This window comes from Triturus cristatus, chromosome 5_2 (assembly GCF_964204655.1).
Source record: "Triturus cristatus chromosome 5_2, aTriCri1.1, whole genome shotgun sequence".
Lineage (NCBI taxonomy): Eukaryota > Metazoa > Chordata > Amphibia > Caudata > Salamandridae > Triturus > Triturus cristatus.
This window is the reverse complement of record NC_140588.1, coordinates 618,470,992-618,491,521: the sequence shown is the minus strand read 5'-3', so window position 1 is coordinate 618,491,521 and position 20,530 is coordinate 618,470,992. Positions and strand designations below refer to the sequence as shown.

At 40.1% G+C, this 20,530-nt stretch overlaps 1 protein-coding gene across 2 annotated transcripts in view; it reads left to right on the top strand.

Annotated features, from left to right (window-relative positions):
• Positions 1-5,369, top strand: part of DRP2 (dystrophin related protein 2) — a 955,857-nt gene extending 950,488 nt beyond the window's left edge. For both annotated transcript variants that reach the window (XM_085607714.1, XM_085607715.1), the window contains 2 exons: positions 651-737; positions 2,879-5,369. In XM_085607714.1, coding sequence (XP_085463840.1) covers positions 651-737; positions 2,879-2,898 — 107 coding nt within the window. In that variant the 3' untranslated portion in view covers positions 2,899-5,369. The remainder of the gene's footprint in view (positions 1-650; positions 738-2,878) is intronic.
• The last annotated feature ends 15,161 nt before the right edge of the window (positions 5,370-20,530 follow it).

The following is a 20,530-nucleotide window of genomic DNA, read 5'->3' as shown; positions in this document are numbered from 1 at the left end:
GAGTGAAATGATGCTCGATGTTTTGAAAGGGTAGGAGGGAATCGAGCCTTGAATGGTTGCTTAAATAGATAGATTTTCTTGTGTAATTAGTAGGGCAGGTGTACACGGTATTGAAGGTGGCTGATGAGTCTAATGGTAATAGAACATTAAGTTCATTTCTGTTGACTGTGGTCTTCAGGTCATCTCAGATAAGGATCAGGACAATTTGATTCCTTGCCCCATCAGATACTAGTTGGTGATCGGAAAGTGTGTTATTGTCTTCTTGTAAGATGTACATTTGGCTGAAGGCTGCTCTGTTGATGAGTTTGCTGACAAAAGTGGAGATTGATCGATAGCGATCAGGGACTGCTGCACTGAGATTTCATTATGAGATTCAGAAACTATTAATGATGGGAGGGACGGCGGTAGTAATGGAAAGTAGGATGAAATTATGAGAGGATCTTTTAGTGGTAAATTTAGCAACTTTCTCATAGGGAGAGAAGGGGTATTTAGGCAGGCTGTCTTGCTTAAGTTACTTCACAGCATTTTATCCATTTAGGCATGTTTTGACTACAAGCCTGTTAGCATGGATGCCATTTTAATAATTCATTTTGAATTCTAGGAAATATACAATTATTGTAAGGTTTACAGTGTTCTGTGTTTTTTGCCAGATGATTTAGATTCAAGAAACCGGGACACTGGCTTGTGTTTAGAAGATATCATGGACAAGCTACGGAATGCCTTTCCCAGTTCCACAGGTAAAGTTTCCTGGATGATCCCTTTCTCATTTTCGTGAGTCTCATCTTGCCACCTCAAGTCAAGAATGACAACCAACTCAGTTTAACAATAATTTTAAGATGCTCACCAGGACCAGTCACTGTCGTGTTGTATGCCATATTCTTCTACATGATATCTCTGCCATGGTTTTCTTGCATCTTTGTTATAGTTGAAACATGATGCAACCATGATTAAGTTACAGTAAATGGCTGATGGCTGCTGATTTAGATCTGACTTTGTCCATAAGGCACATTTCCACCTGTCATTAAGATCTGTATTTCAATGTTGCTTTCAATTGGAGTTTCAAATCATGGCTATGGCTAATAGGGGTTTCCTTAAATTGTGAACTATTGAGCCGTATATACTGCCCTAAAACGTGTATTCATAGTGTTGCACCGTTCCAAAACTAGAACAGTGCCATTTAGAGTATTTTATACAATGTACGGGATTATCTAGTTAGGTATACTTTTGTGGACAACATTAGAAACATACATTTATAATGTATTAAGGAAAGGGCAAAATGGTAAAGATGCAGGAGTTGACTTATGAGAGTCAATGGAATAACTAAATCATTAATTGAAGGCAACAATTGATTCCTTGGTAAACCTAAAGGAACTTTGATCAAAGCTGCAAGATCTCTCTCAGTGATCAGGACTGGGGCTCATCCATTGATGCCATGAGTATGGGAGGAAATCAACAATTTCCATTATTAAAAACATCTTGTTTTCCCCAATGGGTATTCCTAGTATATTTGTAAACGAAGTTGGTATTTACTCGGTGGCCTTCCAAATAGTACATCATTTCTGCTATTTTCCCCGTAGCTATAATCTCTTCTCTTTAGTTGATGATGTACAATTTGACTGGTGCAGACCAGCCATGCAATCACACATCTTCTGACAGGCTAACGAATTTTATGTGTATTTACTGCATTCCCCCAAGTACAGAAATTGTCACGCAAATCACCTTATCAATATTCAGAATGTGTTATCCTTCTCTGTGACTTGTGGCATCTTGCTACACTATTTACCCTTAGGCAGACAGTTAAATACAAGTGACCTGCTCCTTCTGGCACTGATTGACCAGTACAGTACTCAGACACATGCGTGCTGATATTTATCCCTCCCACCACGGAACCTGGAATTGTACGATAGTTGAGAGTGTATGATGATAAAACGTTTCTTAATTTAAAAATACACTTGGATGCTGAACTTTAAACGCATATTGAATAACTCATAGCATATAATGAATTGCATTTTGGGGATTTGCTATTTTAATGTTATCTCTTTAATGTATTTATTATTGTTTATAATTTCATTTATTCTTGTTGATCTCATTTGAGTTCCAAATCTCAAAAAATGAAAGATAAATAGTAAAGTGATACTTTGTATTACCTGTAAAATACTATTTCTCAACAAACCTGATTTCTTTCACTCAACCATCAAAAGATCTGTTGGCGCGAAGAGCTTAAGAAATATCTAAATTCTAAAGTGCAGGAAATTCAGAACAAATATAGTGGCCACACAAGTCTTCTAAAGTGCTGTGACTACAATTTTGAATTTACTTCCAGTCAAGATAAGACAATCAGAATCTTTATTTACTTATTGGAAAAGTCTAAAAATCTTCCTTTTCAATCCACACCTAAACTATGCACGCTAAAAATGTCCTACATTTAGTTTTCTGTTTTCCCTACCCATTCACCTCACAAGTCTATATCATGCTTTACATCTGCTTACTGCACCCACACCTCACATGTCCTATTTTTCTCCCAATTCCCAGTTTTTACCTTTCCTTCCCTATCCATCCTTTTGTAGCATTACCTTCTGTCAAGTGCAGAACCTATCTTACTGTGCCTTCCTTTTATTCTTTCTAATTTGATTGGCTTCCATTGAAAAATGTTCTATGTGACATTGAAGCGCACCTTAGCCTGGTTATATGTACACTGCACTGATATCCTTTGGTCAAGTGTGCTTTAGAGGAATATTTAAATAAAAACAAACAAAAGCAGTTGCCTCAATTCCTAGGTACACTGCATTAATAGTGCACCTCCTGCAATAAAGAGACACTGCTTTGATACATAATTACTGCAGAACTGTTTATTACAAATTCTGTATATCTCTTCTAGGGATGACTTCTCTTATCTAACATATTCAGTGAGTTAGGAGGATCCATCGGCTAGCCAGCCAGTCGACTATCTCGTCCATGAAGACCAACACAAGTTCTTCTACGGAGGAAACACCGACTCTCCTTCAACGAGGCTCTCGAGTTTCTGAAGATCTCAGGTGAACTGGCATTGGCTAAGACAACAGAGGCGCGGGCTCTTCCTAATCGCCTGCTGGAGTGATTCCAAAATGCATCCGTTTGCATGTTGTGTCTTTAACGGTTAGGCGGTAGGGTCTGTTTGAAGAGAAATGGAAGGACGAGGAAAGAAGAGCCTGAAATTCACAACAGACCTTTTCATCATGCCACATCAGTGACACCAGAGAAGAGTGCCACTTACTTGGATGGAGAGCATTTGGGAGAGGCGAATGTGTAACATGTCCTCTTGTTCCCACTCGCGGAGTGGTTGCGCTGTTGGTCTGCTACCTGCTGAGCTGGTACACTACGCAGGTCAAACAAAGAAGCCATTCACAGTCTTAATTGTTTAAAAAGTTGATTTTCTTAATCAGGTATTTTGATTGAATAATCTTGGAAAAATAGTTTTTGAAAGATGTACTAATGCACTTAGACCTTTTATGCCACAGCGGAGGTAGTTCTGAGGGTAAATGCCTATCTTCATTCTGTTGTGCTATTTTATGTTTCTGTTCCTTGCCCTAAACTCTTTTGAACAGGTCATTCCCTTTTTTTCTCCTTTTATGAAAAATATGCTTTGTTAATTGAGACATGATTAATGCTTACTTTGAAAAGGTTGTCATATGCCTCATGCCATCAGGTAAATATGTCTGAATCAGGAAGTGACATGGTTACTGATTCGGTTAAAGGTCATTCTAGTCATATAGGTGTGATTTCTGTCCTGTTCCGAGTGGACATATGTCATATGGAAACATCAGCATTATAAGGCATTACAGCACATGGTAATCTAATTAGCATGTTGTACATGAAGAGAGACATTACTACAATACCTTTGTGACAGAGTTGATAGTGTAGACTTTGCAGCCTTATGTTAAGGGATGCTTTGTCACATAGAGCCTTAAGCATCTTTCATGTGCATGTGATGTTGCATATCTAGGTATGCGTAGCTATATATGTTTACTATCCAGGCCAGGTGTTTCCTGTAGAGCTGCGGTTATGTTTACTAAAGCATATCAGAGCACACACTTGCAATTGCTATTTCTTTTCTCATGTTTTTGGACTATGACATATATGAGCGGTACAAAATCATGTCAGATTAAATTAAACCATAATCCTATTTGAAATAAAACCGTTAAGCAGTTTCACACTTGTGAAAGATGAGGAGAGGATATTTAATTTGATGATGCATTCACCACATAGGCAAAGGTGGCAGAAAAAAGGTACTAACATTAGGTAAATATTGTGGGTTCGATTCCGTGGAAAAGGTAGTAGTGTGTTACGCTGTCTGGAATGGAGTGTATTTGTGTGTGTGTGTGTGCAGGCAATTCATGCTAACATAATGTGCATTGCATGTCACACATAGATGGCAACAGTGGGTGTATCAAAGAAAAGTCAAGGCAAATTATGTGAACACCCACAAATGAATAGTGTTCATAGACGTTTAGAAATGCACGTCCTACACCTGATCAGACCATCAATGGTCCTGTAAGTTTGGGGAAGTGCTCCAATCTGTCCAGTGTTTGTATGAGGGGTGTAATGCATAGAAAACGTGCTGTAATAAATGTTAACCGAATCTCAAAATGTTGCTACTGCAGAGCATGTGTAATGTGAGCAGTGCGTATCCTACACACAGACACAAACACAAAGAGTTAATGAAACAGGTTTAAATGAACTCTCAAAAGTACATGATTGTCCAACCCTTATGCACAGAAGCTCAATTGTAACAGTAAGTAATTGTAGCTCGTAGGCACCGACACAATTTTCGGGACGGGAGTTTATCTTCATCATCGAACTTTGCCAGAGCAAGCGAGAAAAAGGCAGAAAAAAGAGAATATAGTAGGAGGAAAGTGACAGGAACACAAATAGGAAAACAGGCACAAATATTGAGAGCAGCGATGAAAAAGAACACGCTAGAGTGAGAGAAAGAGACTTAAAATATAGGGTGATGGAAGGAAGGGGCATATTAACAAGGGCTTTATCTCCGCTTTCTTGGCTTAAAAAGACCAAAAAGTGGAGATAAAACTATCATCCTATTTGCAAGAGGGTGCTAACATGCATAATCGCATGCTAGCACCCTTTTTCCCGACGCCTCCCTTTGCATCTCTAATGAGATGCAAAGTGGGCATCACTGGGCGTACCCCGGATGAACAACCTTGCAAATATCGCTGATGTTCACATCGCAATATTTACAATGCTGCCCCAGCATTTTAGCACACATTAGTTTTTGGAGAAAACCGCTGTTTTTTCCAAAAACCAACGTCTGCTAAAATGCAGACTTACCTATCCCTAACATTGGGATGGATTATGCTGATACGACCCTGTGGGTCTAATCAGCAAGGTTATCGCCGTTTTGCAGGGAACATCGCTGGAAAACCAGCGATGTTCCCTGCAAAACGGCGATAACCTCGCTATCTCTGGAATTTTTATTGCCGTGGAGTAACGCGTTGTTAATAATGCGCTACCAGGGCGATAAATTCCAGAGATAGCCTGCGATAATAAAATTATCGCTAAGCACGGCCAGCGATAATTATCGCTGGCCGTTGATAATATGCCCCGAAGAAGTTTGAGGTGGAATCGAGAATAATGCGACCTTGGTGTTTGGCAACCTTGGCCCAAAAACTATGGGTGCTTAGACATACTGTTTTTCAACAAATACAACACAGCTTTTATGCCCTTATTATATTATGCATAATATTTAGGTTTACAACACATACCTACAGTTTGAAATGAGTGTAAAATGAAGGAAAGAACCTTTATATCATGGAACATCAAACTGTCTGTCCAGATTTAATTAGAAATATCTTCCATGTATTAATTCTTATCCCCACTCAACAGTAAGCTATGTAGAAGAAAATGTCACACTCCACACAACAGTGTAACATTAGGAGAGCTCGAAGAACAGGGAAAGATGCGAAATATAGAAAAGAAGGAATTTACTATTTATCAACTCTAATTATATATGGTATTAAACTGATACAGGTTCCTATCTTATTTGTGGTTTAAGTATAAATTTCAAGACACGTCCTCTTGTTCATTGTTTTTGGTCAGGACTGTGTTACGCCAGATAATCTCCCAACATTGGGCAGATGTCTACGTTTCGCGGTGCAAGGCCAAACGGACAACACGACCAGGAATGGGATGTTATTGTAAAGCCAAAGGAACCAACGTGATGTGGAAATTGATTTATTTGAACTCCTTGGTAGAGTGGTAAAGGAGAGTAGAACTTGTGGTACACATTACAAGCAGCATAACATTTCCATACCTAGCTTCTCTGTAGCACCATTTTCATGGTTTTGGTGTTTTTGTTAAGAGCTGTGCTGAAAAAGAAATGTAGTTTGAACTTCCTCCTGCCAACAGTTTTTTATTTCTTCATATTTACCTGAGGGCATTCTGGCACTTTGCACGTTTATAAGCATTATGAAACTCAACAATCCATAGAAGGAATTTGGGCGTTTTTTCCTAAATGTGCTGTGAAATGTGATGTTTTATTTCCGCTAAAGTATATTGAACTGTTGATGTAGTTGAAGGTCAGAGCTAGGAATACAAAGTGTATATGTTTTGAGTTTCAGGGGGTCACTGTGGAAATTCTGGGCTTAGATGGGGACGTCAGGCATTTAAAACTAATTTTAAAGTTATTTACTTACAAAATATTGTCTGGGATAGACTATTTTTTTCTTGCTAGGAGAAAGCATTGGAGAAAAACTCCTGTATCCAGTTCTCTCACAATGATGGGCAAACAATTACCAGTTTGGCCTACCCATCACTTGCAACAAAGAACGTTTGAGTTGGATTTCATTTTATTGCAATTGAGCGGGTGGGATGGTCCAAACTTCGAATTCTCATCCACCCAGGAGAGGATACACCCAGCTGTTTAACAAGGCAGGGTGAATTAGATTTTACTATTTGATTGCTTTTGTGTTTTTAACAGTTCTTTCTAATCTCTGAGAAAGGATAAAAATGGCCCATCATGGTGGAATTTTCCAAAAAGTACTATACATATTGTGTCCTTATTTTATTCACAGTGGCCCATAACGTGTATATGGGCACATGAAATGATGAGTAGTGCAGGTGCTGTAGGAAGGCAGTGCTAGAGATGTGCACAGAATAAGTGATCCCTGATATCTAGAGGACTATATAGATTCAAACCACCAGGATCACTTATTGTGCAGGGCAGCAAAGACAAAGAAATGTTGAATAGTGGACCAGCCACGTTCACAGCAGTAACCGCAGGATACTCCTGTCAATTAGAGATGTCAAAAAAGACCTCCACTTGTAGGAAAGGTGTTTCAAACAGGTGCCACTTTTAAAAAAGAACATAGATGAAATGTTCAAAGTAGTCATTTTGGCTAAGATTTGACTGCCAGGCTCCTAAATGGCTGCAGCCACATCTAAGCTGAAACTGATTACGGAATAAAACTTTCTACAGGCTGTGACGCTTGCCAAATTTTATACACAGTAATGTTAAGCGTACTGCTTTTCTTAGAGGTTTAAAGCCAGATATTTTATCAACTCACATCATTATTTTATTCCTGATTCGGCATGTTTCACCTTATATCTCATGAAATGTGGTACTTTCATCTAAAGTGACAAATGTATGACAATACAAACAATATGATACAAAGACATGTTTCTTTTAATGGTTTGATGACTTCTTTACAAATTGCCTTCATTTCTCAGCATTCAAAGTTTAAGCTTTGTGGCAACTTTATCTGGTGGTTCTTCTAATAGCATTAACTAGAGAGATGCGCATAGGAAAAGACCCAAAGTAAGGTGCCAGGTGAGTTGAAGGTATCCTTTGAAAAGATGTGTCCTTTTTGTCGATTCTGACGTGCACAGCTTTAAAAGTAATTTGAGGACCAATTAAATGAAAAAGACATCAGTTGGTAAATATGGGGTTGGAACAGTTGAACACCCCTTGAGGTGCGGAAGGAATGCTGAAACTTGGGTGACATATTAAATGAATGTATTCTGTTGTGTAATATGTAAGAAGAAGGCATATACGTATTGTATGCTCGTTTATGTGACTCACATGTTTGATTACATAGGTTCTGTGTTAAAAGTATTGAAAGGAATGACGTTATGTAAAACTGACTTGTTGATTGAACCTAAGCCAAAAATTCAATTCAGCCTCTAAGAAAAAAGTTTTGTCCACCTTCTTTCTGCAGGTCCTTTGTAAATTATCAATATCTAAGTTAAGGAAGAGGAAATTATGTTTTTTCTTATGCCAAAATGTGAATTGAAATGTGTTGTGAAAATACATTTTTAAGAAGAAAAAGAATTCACTGTGCACCAAAAATAATGGGTTTCGAATCTTAAAGGAACATGTGGAACCTCTGAGCTTCATGAATAATGATTCTTGTTGTATAGAAATGTAAGGAAAAAACGCCCTAGGTAGGATGACCTTCGTATGTCAGATAAACATGTGCATGGCTTTTGGACTGATGTTAGTATTGAATACTTCTTGGCACAGAGAGCAAATCCAAAACAACATACAAATGTTCCCTTCTACTAGGAAACAACCAACCCTCTTCTAGAAAATTCAGCTATTTTTCAGTACAGTTATTACAGTCAAAAAATGTTTCAGTTAAGTGGAATTGATATAGTTTTGCTAGAATTAGACCACATTGGATTCCGGGAGCTTTGCCATAATGGTGGGAGCACGAAAAAAATAATTGAAAAAAAGGAAGCTTACTGCATTGGTAAACTGAAGTCAGTCCTTCCTATCTTCTGCTGTCGCATGACCAGATGATGGGCTTTCTCGTGGCGCAGTCTGGTTTTCAGAATCTGAAAGCTGCACCTGCGCAGAGCAGGACTGGATCTGAATCAGTAGTATCCAGTAGACGACAACCTTCATCAACACACTACTGCATCAATGCATTCAGTCACAATAGTGTGGATTAATCCATTGCCTGCATTTCTTTGGGGCAAACTACTTGAAAAGCGAGGTAAAAAATTATAATCAACCAGTGGTTGTTGGGAATTCATTCACTTAATAGCAATGGTTGCCACAGTGAAGGTTTAACCCTTCAAATTTCAGATTATGATCAAGAGTGAGGCCACAGATAAGTCTTCTGTGACTGTATGAAAGTGGAAATGTGTAACTTCAGCAGAATACACAGATGGGTCTCAGAAGATCAGGTCTTAAATGGCCAGAATTAGTGTGGTTGCTTTTGTTTTTATTTTAACAAAACACCTAAAGTCTCTGTCTACCAGGGCTGTGAATACCGATTCTGTTTTCTCGCTCTTGGAATTAGAGCTGCCACATGGCTCAGTATTTCCAGGATGCTTGAATACAACAGTATCTGAGTGGGGCCCTTAGTTTCTCCATGGAAATGATAATTACCAGGGATTTGTTGTTTCCATATCTCATTTCTGTGGTAATTATCCATATTCCTGTAGTTTCCCATCCAGATATTTCATCACCTTTAAGCTGGTGAAATGTCCGTAGGGAAAACATAAGGAGTTCGGTATTCTCATATCACTAATAATTCCCAGTGTGGCTGGTAATGCAGTCAGCGGCAAAATATGGGTTTTCAGCCAACTCAGAATAGAGGCCTTAGCGGGAGGAGGCCGTCTCTGTTCCCCCTTTGCCACTTAAGTCCATGTTCTTTTAACCACTTTGTAACTCTTCCTCCTTCTGTACTGTGCTGCAGCAAATGTGTAGAAATCAATAGCTTTAGTCAGGGATGTAACCCACCACTCCAGCCCATGTGGTGCATGGGGCTCTGCGCCACCGCCCTCGCCAGGGCTTCCATTTGCCAGTCTCCGCCAACGCCCTCACCCAGCTCAAGACACTGGTAGCAAGTAGCCCCTGCCATTAAAGCTGAGAGCCACCGACACATGCAGTACACTAGAACCACTCTGCCAGTAGAACTGTGGGGTTTTGATGCTGTCATATTTAGTTGTCTCTCAAGGTGGGCCTCTCATTTTGTATTAAATCACTGGCTACAGCTGCAGCAAACCAACACCACTGTGTATGCAGGATGCGAGGATGCAGTGCTCCTCGTATCAAGGGAGTGATGAAAATTCATGGGCATGAGTTCAGACTTTTGTTGTAAAAAAAAAAAAAGCGTGGGCAGCTGTGGGAAGAGGAAACCACTCGCATTTTCTGCCATTTACTGTTTCACTGTGCCCACTCCTCTGCTTTGTACAGTGTAGAAAATAAATTTGTATTTATTAAATCCTTTTCTGATGCTTCTTGCATCTTATAGCTAACTGTACACACCACTTAGATTGTACTTTAGCTCTTTTTATTAAAGGAAGTCTTGGAAGTAATGTATTTATAATACCGTACTACAGTCAAGTCGAAAGGTCTTTAGTCACCTTTTATAAGCAAATGACGTAGCTGCTCAACTGTAATAACTCATTACATGAAAGTTGTGATGTCATAATTCCTGCTGCCAGAGTGAGCAGCCAAGGTGAAAGGCAGGCCACTGAGCAGTATTACAGCTGCAGTTTAAACATTTTTCGTTCTTATGATCTGCTTTTTTAAAATAAACAATAATCAACACAAACGAGAGATTTATGGCAATATGTTTATTTCTTGCATGCTGTATGTAGTTCAACAAGAAAGAAATATTCTCTCTGCATGTTATAAGTCATTCTGAGCTATCACTTTTTTAAATCTGAATTACATTTAACCTTATTCTAACATGCTTTTGCCACAAATTACTAACTGCTTTTTAGTTTATTATATTTTGCGCCACATATTCCATTTTCTAATCTCTGAGAAAGGATAAAAATGGCCCATCATGGTGGAATTTTCCAAAAAGTACTATACATATTGTGTCCTTATTTTATTCACAGTGGCCCATAACGTGTATATGGGTACATGAAATGATGATAGTGCAGGTGCTGTAGGAAGGCAGTGCTAGAGATGTGCACAGAATAAGTGATCCCTGAAATCTAGAGGACTATATAGATTCAAACCACCAGGATCACTTATTGTGCAGGGCAGCAAAGACAAAGAAATGTTGAATAGTGGCCCAGCCACGTTCACAGCAGTAACCGCAGGATAATCCTGTCAATTAGAGATGTCAAAAAAGACCACCACTTGTAGGAAGGGTGTTTCAAACAGGTGTCACTTTTAACAAAGAACATAGATGAAATGTTCAAAGTAGTCATTCTGGCTAAGATTTGACTTCCAGGCTCCTAAATTGCTGCAGCCACTTCTAGGCTGAAACTGATTACGGATTAAAACGTTCTACAGGCTGTGACGCTTGCCAAATTTTATACACAGTAATGTTAAGCGTACTGCTTTTCTTAGAGGTCTAAAGCCAGATATTTTATCAACTCACATCATTATTTTATTCCTGATTCGGCATGTTTCACCTTTTATCTCATGAAATGTGGTACTTTCATCTAAAGTGACAAATGTATGACAATACAAACAATATGATACAAAGACATGTTTCTTTTAATGGTTTGATGACTTCTTTACAAATTGCCTTCATTTCTCAGCATTCAAAGTTTGAGCTTTGTGCCAACTTTATCTGGTGGTTCTTCTAATAGCATTAACTAGACAGATGCGCATAGGAAAAGACCCAAAGTAAGGTGCCAGGTGAGTTGAAGGTATCCTTTGAAAAGATGTGTCCTTTTTGTCGATTCTGACGTGCACAGCTGTAAAATTAATTTGAGGACCAATTAAATGAAAAAAGACATCAGTTGGTAAATATGGGGTTGGAACAGTTGAACACCCCTTGAGGTGTGGAAGGAATGCTGAAACTTGGGTGACATATTAAATGAAAGTATTCTGTTGTGTAATTTGTAAGAAGAAGGCATATAAGTATTGTATGCTCGTTTATGTGATTCACATGTTTGATTACATAGGCTCTGTGTTAAAAGTATTGAAAGGAATGACGTTATGTAAAACTGACTTGTTGATTGAACCTAAGACAAAAATTCAATCCAGCCTCTAAGAAAAAAGTTTTGTCCACCTTCTTTCTGCAGGTCCTTTGTAAATTATCAATATCTAAGTTAAGGAAGAGGAAATTATTTCTTTCTTATGCCAAAATGTGAATTGAAATGTGTTGTGAAAATACATTTTTAAGAAGAAAAAGAATTCACTGTGCACCAAAAATAATGGGTTTCGAATCTTAAAGGAACATGTGGAACCTCTGAGCTTCATGAATAATGATTCTTGTTGTATAGAAATGTAAGGAAAAAACGCCCTAGGTAGGATGACCTTCGTATGTCAGATAAACATGTGCATGGCTTTTGGACTGATGTTAGTATTGAATACTTCTTGGCACAGAGAGCAAATCCAAAACAACATACAAATGTTCCCTTCTACTAGGAAACAACCAACCCTCTTTTAGAAAATTCAGCTATTTTTCAGTACAGTTTTTACAGTCAAAAAATGTTTCAGTTAAGTGGAATTGATATTGTTTTGCTAGAATTAGACCGCATTGGATTCCGGGAGCTTTGCCATAATGGTGGGAGCACGAAAAAAATAATTGAAAAAAAGGAAGCTTACTGCATTGGTAAACTGAAGTCAGTCCTTCCTATCTTCTGCTGTCGCATGACCAGATGATGGGCTTTCTCGTGGCGCAGTCTGGTTTTCAGAATCTGAAAGCTGCACCTGCGCAGGCAGGACTGGGTCTGAATCAGTAGTATCCAGTAGACGACAACCTTCATCAACACACTACTGCATCAATGCATTCAGTCACAATAGTGTGGATTAATCCATTGCCTGCATTTCTTTGGGGCAAACTACTTGAAAAGCGAGGTAAAAAATTATAATCAACCAGTGGTTGTTGGGAATTCATTCACTTAATAGCAATGGTTGCCGCAGTGAAGGTTTAACACTTCAAATTTCAGATTATGACCAAGAGTGAGGCCACAGATAAGTCTTCTGTGACTGTATGAAAGTGGAAAATGTGTAACTTCAGCAGAATACACAGATGGGTCTCAGAAGATCAGGTCTTAAATGGCCAGAATTAGTGTGGTTGCTTTTGTTTTTATTTTAACAAAACACCTAAAGTCTCTGTCTACCAGGGCTGTGAATACCGATTCTGTTTTCTCGCTCTTGGAATTAGAGCTGCCACATGGCTCAGTATTTCCAGGATGCTTGAATACAACAGTATCTGAGTGGGGCCCTTAGTTTCTCCATGGAAATGATAATTACCAGGGATTTGTTGTTTCCATATCTCATTTCTGTGGTAATTATCCATATTCCTGTAGTTTCCCATCCAGATATTTCATCACCTTTAAGCTGGTGAAATGTCCGTAGGGAAAACATAAGGAGTTTGGTATTCTCATATCACTAATAATTCCCAGTGTGGCTGGTAATGCAGTCAGCGGCAAAATATGGGTTTTCAGCCAACTCAGAATAGAGGCCTTAGCGGGAGGAGGCCGTCTCTGTTCCCCCTTTGCCACTTAAGTCCATGTTCTTTTAACCACTTTGTAACTCTTCCTCCTTCTGTACTGTGCTGCAGCAAATGTGTAGAAATCAATAGCTTTAGTCAGGGATGTAACCCACCACCACAGCCCATGTGGTGCATGGGGCTCTGCGCCACCGCCCTCGCCAGGGCTTCCATTTGCCTGTCCCCGCCAACGCCCTCACCCAGCTCAAGACACTGGTAGCAAGTAGCCCTTGCCATTAAAGCTGAGAGCCACCGACACATGCAGTACACTAGAACCACTCTGCCAGTAGAACTGTGGGGTTTTGATGCTGTCATATTTAGTTGTCTCTCAAGGTGGGCCTCTCATTTTGTATTAAATCACTGGCTACAGCTGCAGCAAACCAACACCACTGTGTATGCAGGATGCGAGGATGCAGTGCTCCTCGTATCAAGGGAGTGATGAAAATTCATGGGCATGAGTTCAGACTTTTGTTGTAAAAAAAAAAAAAAGCGTGGGCAGCTGTGGGAAGAGGAAACCACTCGCATTTTCTGCCATTTACTGTTTCACTGTGCCCACTCCTCTGCTTTGTACAGTGTAGAAAATAAATTTGTATTTATTAAATCCTTTTCTGATGCTTCTTGCTTCTTATAGCTAACTGTACACACCACTTAGATTGTACTTTAGCTCTTTTTATTAAAGGAAGTCTTGGAAGTAATGTATTTATAATACCTTACTACAGTCAAGTCGAAAGGTCTTTAGTCACCTTTTATAAGCAAATGACGTAGCTGCTCAACTGTAATAACTCATTACATGCAAGTTGTGATGTCATAATTCCTGCTGCGAGAGTGAGCAGCCAAGGTGAAAGGCAGGCCACTGAGCAGTATTACAGCTGCAGTTTAAACATTTTTCGTTCTTATGATCTGCTTTTTTAAAATAAACAATAATCAACACAAACGAGAGATTTATGGCAATATGTTTATTTCTTGCATGCTGTATGTAGTTCAACAAGAAAGAAATATTCTCTCTGCATGTTATAAGTCATTCTGAGCTATCACTTTTTTAAATCTGAATTACATTAACCTTATTCTAACATGCTTTTGCCACAAATTACTAACTGCTTTTTAGTTTATTATATTTTGCGCCACATATTCCATTTTTATTCTTCATATTTGCGTCCATACTGTGGGGCATATTATCAAGACCAGTGTTAAAATTTTCGCCGCTTTAGTGGCAGGAAACTGGGATATGGTCTTGATAATATGCCCTTGAGAATTCCAATAGAAGTCCAGGTTCACACCAGAACATGGGCCTTTATTGGAATTCTCTAGGGCATATTATCAAGCCCATTATCGCCGCTTTAGTGGCAGTGTCCGGCCGCTAAAGCGGCTATAATTTTAACGTCGTTCTTGATAATATGCCCCTGTGTCTTTTATAAGAAGGGTCAAGACACAAAGGGCTTGATTCACAAAGGGACGTTTAGATTTGAAAATCGAATCATTTGTAGATCTACTCCTAAACCCAGTTGTAGCTTGCCACTTTTATGTGATTCACCATTTCCGAGTGGAGGTTTACAAGTGTAAAGGTCCTATAGGATGTTAGTATAAATCCATTGCTTTCTATGCAGTATTTTGCAATACTAGTTGTTGGCAATGGGTGGTGGTTGACTTACTCAGAGGTTGGGCTGGAGTACACTCAAGCCTGTTTTGACACCATTAGCGTTGTAGAAAGTTTAGTTCTTGTAAATTGAAATGTTCTTACTCTTCAGGGTGTCCTGTTTATCTTATTATCTGCCTCCCAACCCCCTACTAATTTCCTTGTTTATCCCTCTCATTTTTGAGTAATTATTACATATTTTCCAACCATTCACACTATCCCTCCTGCAATACCTATGTGTGCGAAGATGCCTAAACAAAAATGATAAGAGGTGAAGTTGGAGATCTCCAGCTGTAGGTTTGTGACATGCAAACTACATGAGTACGATGTTACGTAATACAAAATATAGTTTGTGAATCCTCAAGGATTTACTTGATTTGTTGGATAGGTGATGGTGTGACCATGAATTACAAGGAATACAATTCCCTCAGGTGTATGTTAAAAGGATATTGCAAGTTACCTCTGAGTTCCATGACCTTACAAAGGAACTCGGCCTTTGGACTCATTCTTGTATATGGTCATGGAACTCCTCTGGGACTTGCAATGCCATTAGAACGTAATGCCCATTATGCTATTATTTCCCAGTATATTGTTTTTAATCATTCATGAACCCAAGAGCATATCTTGGTTATATTTACATTAATATCAACAGCAACGTGCTTCTTTGATGATGTGCCCATCCTAGGAATTTGTTTTTCTACCTGCCTGTCCCTCTGATGATGGAAGACTCACCGATTGACCTGCTAAGCCTCTGATGCTTGTAGACTGACTACACTGACGTACTCTGTCTGTTGTACTGGCAGGCACTGCCATGTAGACTCATTGTGACTCAGGTACTTGTAGACTGCCATACAACCCCACTACCTCTTTAGCTATGGCAGACTGTCATGCACAACTCCATTATCTCTCTAGTGCTTGGAGACTGAAAATCAGCCCCACTTTCTCTGCAAATGGAAAACATTCTTACAGACTGTTAGAAATGGGGGTCTCTAGTTGGCAGAGGTAGGTACCTTTGTCCAAATAGGGGCCCTTGCTTCTATTCAGGGTAAGGGGGGTACACTCCTAAAATTACCCCTGCTCACCCCCTTAGTAGCTTGGCACGAGCAGACAGGCTTATCTCAGAGACGGTGTGTAAATGCACTTGTGACCACATACAGTAATACAGTGAAAATACTACAAATGGACACCACACCAATTTAGAAAAATAAATAATCTTTATCTAAACTTAAAACAAGACCAAATGAAAAAAATCCACAATACAGTATCAGAAATATCCTTAAAAATAGGTTATTCACTTAAATCAAGCTTGTAGCAACAAATAACTCCACTTTGAGTTATTACGACGTTGTGACAGAAGAAATCCCAAAGTACAGACCCACAAAGAACAGTACCTTGGAAAAGCGATGAAAACGAAGACAGTTCACGGTGTCGGGGAGGTGCGGCTTCGTTGGCGCTGTGCGGCGTCAGTTCCTTACGACCTGAGGGAAGGTGTAGACTCTGTTCCTTACTGCAGCGCAGGGGAGGCGAGACGACTGTTCCTTACTGTGTTGGGGAGGTGGCATCACGATGGCGTCGAACCCACTGTTCCTTACGATGTCGCTATGTCGATGGATTTGGGGTCACTCACGTCGAGGATCGGCTCCGCGATAATGAAGTCGGCTTCGGAGTCAATGCAGCACAGCAGCAGGCGTTGGGCCCAAGTCGCAAGTTGAAGCAGCGCTTACTGCTTCAGGCAGGTTACAACGTCGCTCGCTGGCGTCGATGTGGCACGGCAGCTGGCGTTGGGCCTACGTCGCAAGTCGGAGCAGCGCTCACGGTTTTACTGCAGGTTACGGAGTCGATCGCCGGCATCGGTGTTGCAATTTCCTTCTGTAGCAGGTAAAACAGCAGTTCTAGATGAAGGCAGGCAGCAGGGGTGAAGTCTTTGTGTTCCTGAGACTTCATAACAGGAGACAAGCTCAGTTTCAAGCCCTTGGCAAAGGTTTCCTCTTGATTTCCCAGAAGTGATCTAAAGGTCTGGGGTCTGTGCCCCTCTTTTTATATACACAAATCCTTTGTTCTCTGAAGGCAGAGAGTGTCTGTACCCAGCCAAAACCAGTTCTGTCCTCACTGGTGCAGCTTACTGGTAGGAGGTGGAGACAGCATTTTTGAAGGCAAACCAGGCCCATTCAGGTGAAAAGGAAATCTCCACTCCCTGCTCCAAATGCAACCCAGGTCTATTCAGCCCAGTCCTGACTCATCAGACCTCTGGAGCCAAAGCCCTCTCCAGCCCCCTGTCATCCAAAAACCAGACATGCAATACACAAACCTAGCAGAGGCACACTGGATGGTTAGGCAAGAAAATACCCACTTTCTAAAAGTGGTATTTTCAAACACAGCATGTAAATATCACCCTCACTAAAAGATGCATCTTAACATTCTGAGTTCAGGCATACTAAACTTTATTTTCCTATCTTACTCCTAGGGTCAGTTATGTTTATAGGATGTTATAAACAAACTTCCTATTTTGGCCTATGGTAACAGATAGCCTTGCAATAGTGAAAAACTAACTATCAGGACATGCCACACACATCAGGGCATGTCCTACCTTTCACATACAATGCATCCTGCCCACAGGGGTACCTTGGGCCTAACTTAGGGGTGACTAACATGCAGAAAAGGGAAGGTTTGGGGACTGACATGTGTGCACTTGCCAAGTCGATATGGCAGTCCGAGACTACACACAGGCTCTGCAATGGCAGGCCTGAGTCACATTTTACAAGCTGCTTCTGTGGGTGGCAAAATCAGTGCGTCAAGCCCACCAGCAGCATTTGATTTACAGGCCTTGGGCACACATGGTGCACTGTACCAGGGTCTGACAAGTAAATCAAATAATCCAATCATGGAATCACTAATCCATACCACAATTGACAAAGGGAACACTTGCACTGTGGCACTGAACACAAGTGGCAAAGTACCCAAAGCATCTAGACCAGCAAAAACAGATGAGGGCAACAGCAAAAAAAATGGAAGGGAGACCCACGCCAATGGTGTCAAGTTTAACACGGACGCACTACCCCTTTGCTACTGGCAGATTTCCTCAGAGCCTGCAAACTCTTTGGTACTTGCAGTCTGCCATCTGCCAGGCAGTCTGCTTGTCATGTAGTACTTGAGACTAAAGCACAATTGCTCTAATTATAGTACTAGACTCCTGATTGTCCCGCTCAAGCCGACATATTTCTACATCACGTTCATGCACATTGCCTTACTGCTTACTCTAAATATTCTGCCATCAGAGGACCATGCTGGAGCATTGTTTGTTTGATCACAGCAGACAGCCACAGTTTTGTTCTTCCAGTAACATGTTGCCAAGGGCCGGAACTGGAATAGTTCTTCACTTGTTTGCTATAACTCTGATGCTAACAGTGCAGTCTACTGCCTCACCTCACCCTGGCTCTTTACTTTCTCTGTGACACTTGGGTTCTAAAGATCTAGAGGAAGGAGTCACTGTAAGTCATTTGTACTATAATCTTGTTGTATTCTTTATTTGTCCTTCTTGTTCATACAAGGCATCTGCTGTAAGGCCTTAGTGTTATCTTAATGTCGCTCTAGTGCCAGCTGTCTGCAAAGTTCCTTCCCTGAGTTTCTGATTCAAGAAGGATGACACACTTGCTACTTAGTACATTGGTGGTAATAACATACCTTCACACTTAAATGATGCTTCAAACAAAAGCTGAATCCACCCTGCCTCTCTGTTGCTTGCAGCTCATTCTACTCCTTTCCTGATGTGGTGGAATATTTTGCAATCTTATTTCTTTTATGTTATGCTAATGAAAGCCATTGCATAACATATAATGTGCACAATCTTAAGGTTCTAGTACAGGCTCACAGACATCACTCTAACAATCTCCTTTCATCATGGCATACAGTAAAGCCTGTCAATGGTGATTGTTGCTGAGTCAGTCCAATGGGCATGAAGATAGTGTTGACCAAAAATGCATCTGTCCGTATCAGCTGTTGAGCCTTGAGGATGTATTGACATACCATCCATGCAGAAGCCACAATGAGTGGGATAAGTACACATCAATTCAATGAACATACATATAATTCATCATCCAGGACAGAAGACAAAGAAGAGTGAAGAGGAGGCAGATAAAACAGTCATCCCTAGACCCACACAACAGGTATTGTAAATCGTCATGGCAAGCATGGCTTGCATGTACAGTCTGCAAAGCCTTATACCTGTGGTCTTGACTCTAAGACTTTGCATTTCTAGAGTAATACCTATTTGATCATCAACGTGAATGGTCAGTCAATTGTTAGCATGAGTCAGTTTAGTAGATAGGCATGCAGGTCTTTGGAATCACACCTGTCCATTTCTACTTTCATGGCCACCTTGTTCACTAGCACCTCATGAATGGTGACATCTCTGGGGACACCAGGGCTTTTATCAGAAGATGGCTTTGGCCTTTAAGGGGTGGTCTGTAACTCCTATGTTAAATGTCATTGCTACCGAGCAGGGGTGCAGAACTTTTATTTACTCAACTTGTGCACATGAGATACTTTTATTTATGACCAACCATTTTCTCCTCTAAAACTGTTCTGTTTCATGCCATGCCATATTTTCCCTAGCTCCAGGTGAGGTGGAATGGTTAGCACACATGTGTTACAATTCAAGTGTGCCAAGGTCCACCTAGGCTCATGGTACATTGATTGCTCATAGACTTGTCTTCTTCTTTTGCCCCAGTACTTTTCTTCTGCTTAGGTTTTCTTTCTTCCTGGAGGGAGGTCAAATCTGTCAATAAATCTGCTTTAGTAGGAGAATTTTCAATTGTTCACACCGCGTGTCGCACAATCTTAGCAGCGTAAACCATACACTGTTTCTCTTATATAGTTCACAAATATGGTCTTTTGAATCAATATTATCATGAGTATTCATCATGTAATGTTTTTAACCCCAATGTATTTTGGAATTTCCTACATTCATCAGGGGTATTCCTTTCCATCCTAAAGCCAAACTTTGATAGAGGACTAATTAAAAATCTACAACTAAATCAGATTGATTTGATTATGCAGTAGATTGTGTCTGCATGCAAGCCAGCACCTGGAAAAAGTTTTAAAGTGAAGAAGAAAAACATAGAAAGAAATGGAATTAATAAAGGAGAACTGTCGAGTCTAAAGAAACCAGTGGTCAACAAATGACACTCAAATGACACTGTTGTAACTGGTTACTCCTGAGGACACTCTTCAGCTTCAGTCTCATGTCTTGTGACATGTGGTATGTGCACTGACATCAATAAAATGCTTACAAGCTCCATCATTGGTCCTCGTACCAAAACGCCTCAGCACATTGTTCAATTACCCATCCAAATGAGTTAGGGTACAGCATGCCTTCTTTATCTTGCAGTGATACTGAACAAAATTCAAGAAACATGTGTCATGCAATCTACCCACACTATGGATCTGATCCAATCTATGATAGTAAAATGCATATAAGTGAGTTGTGTGC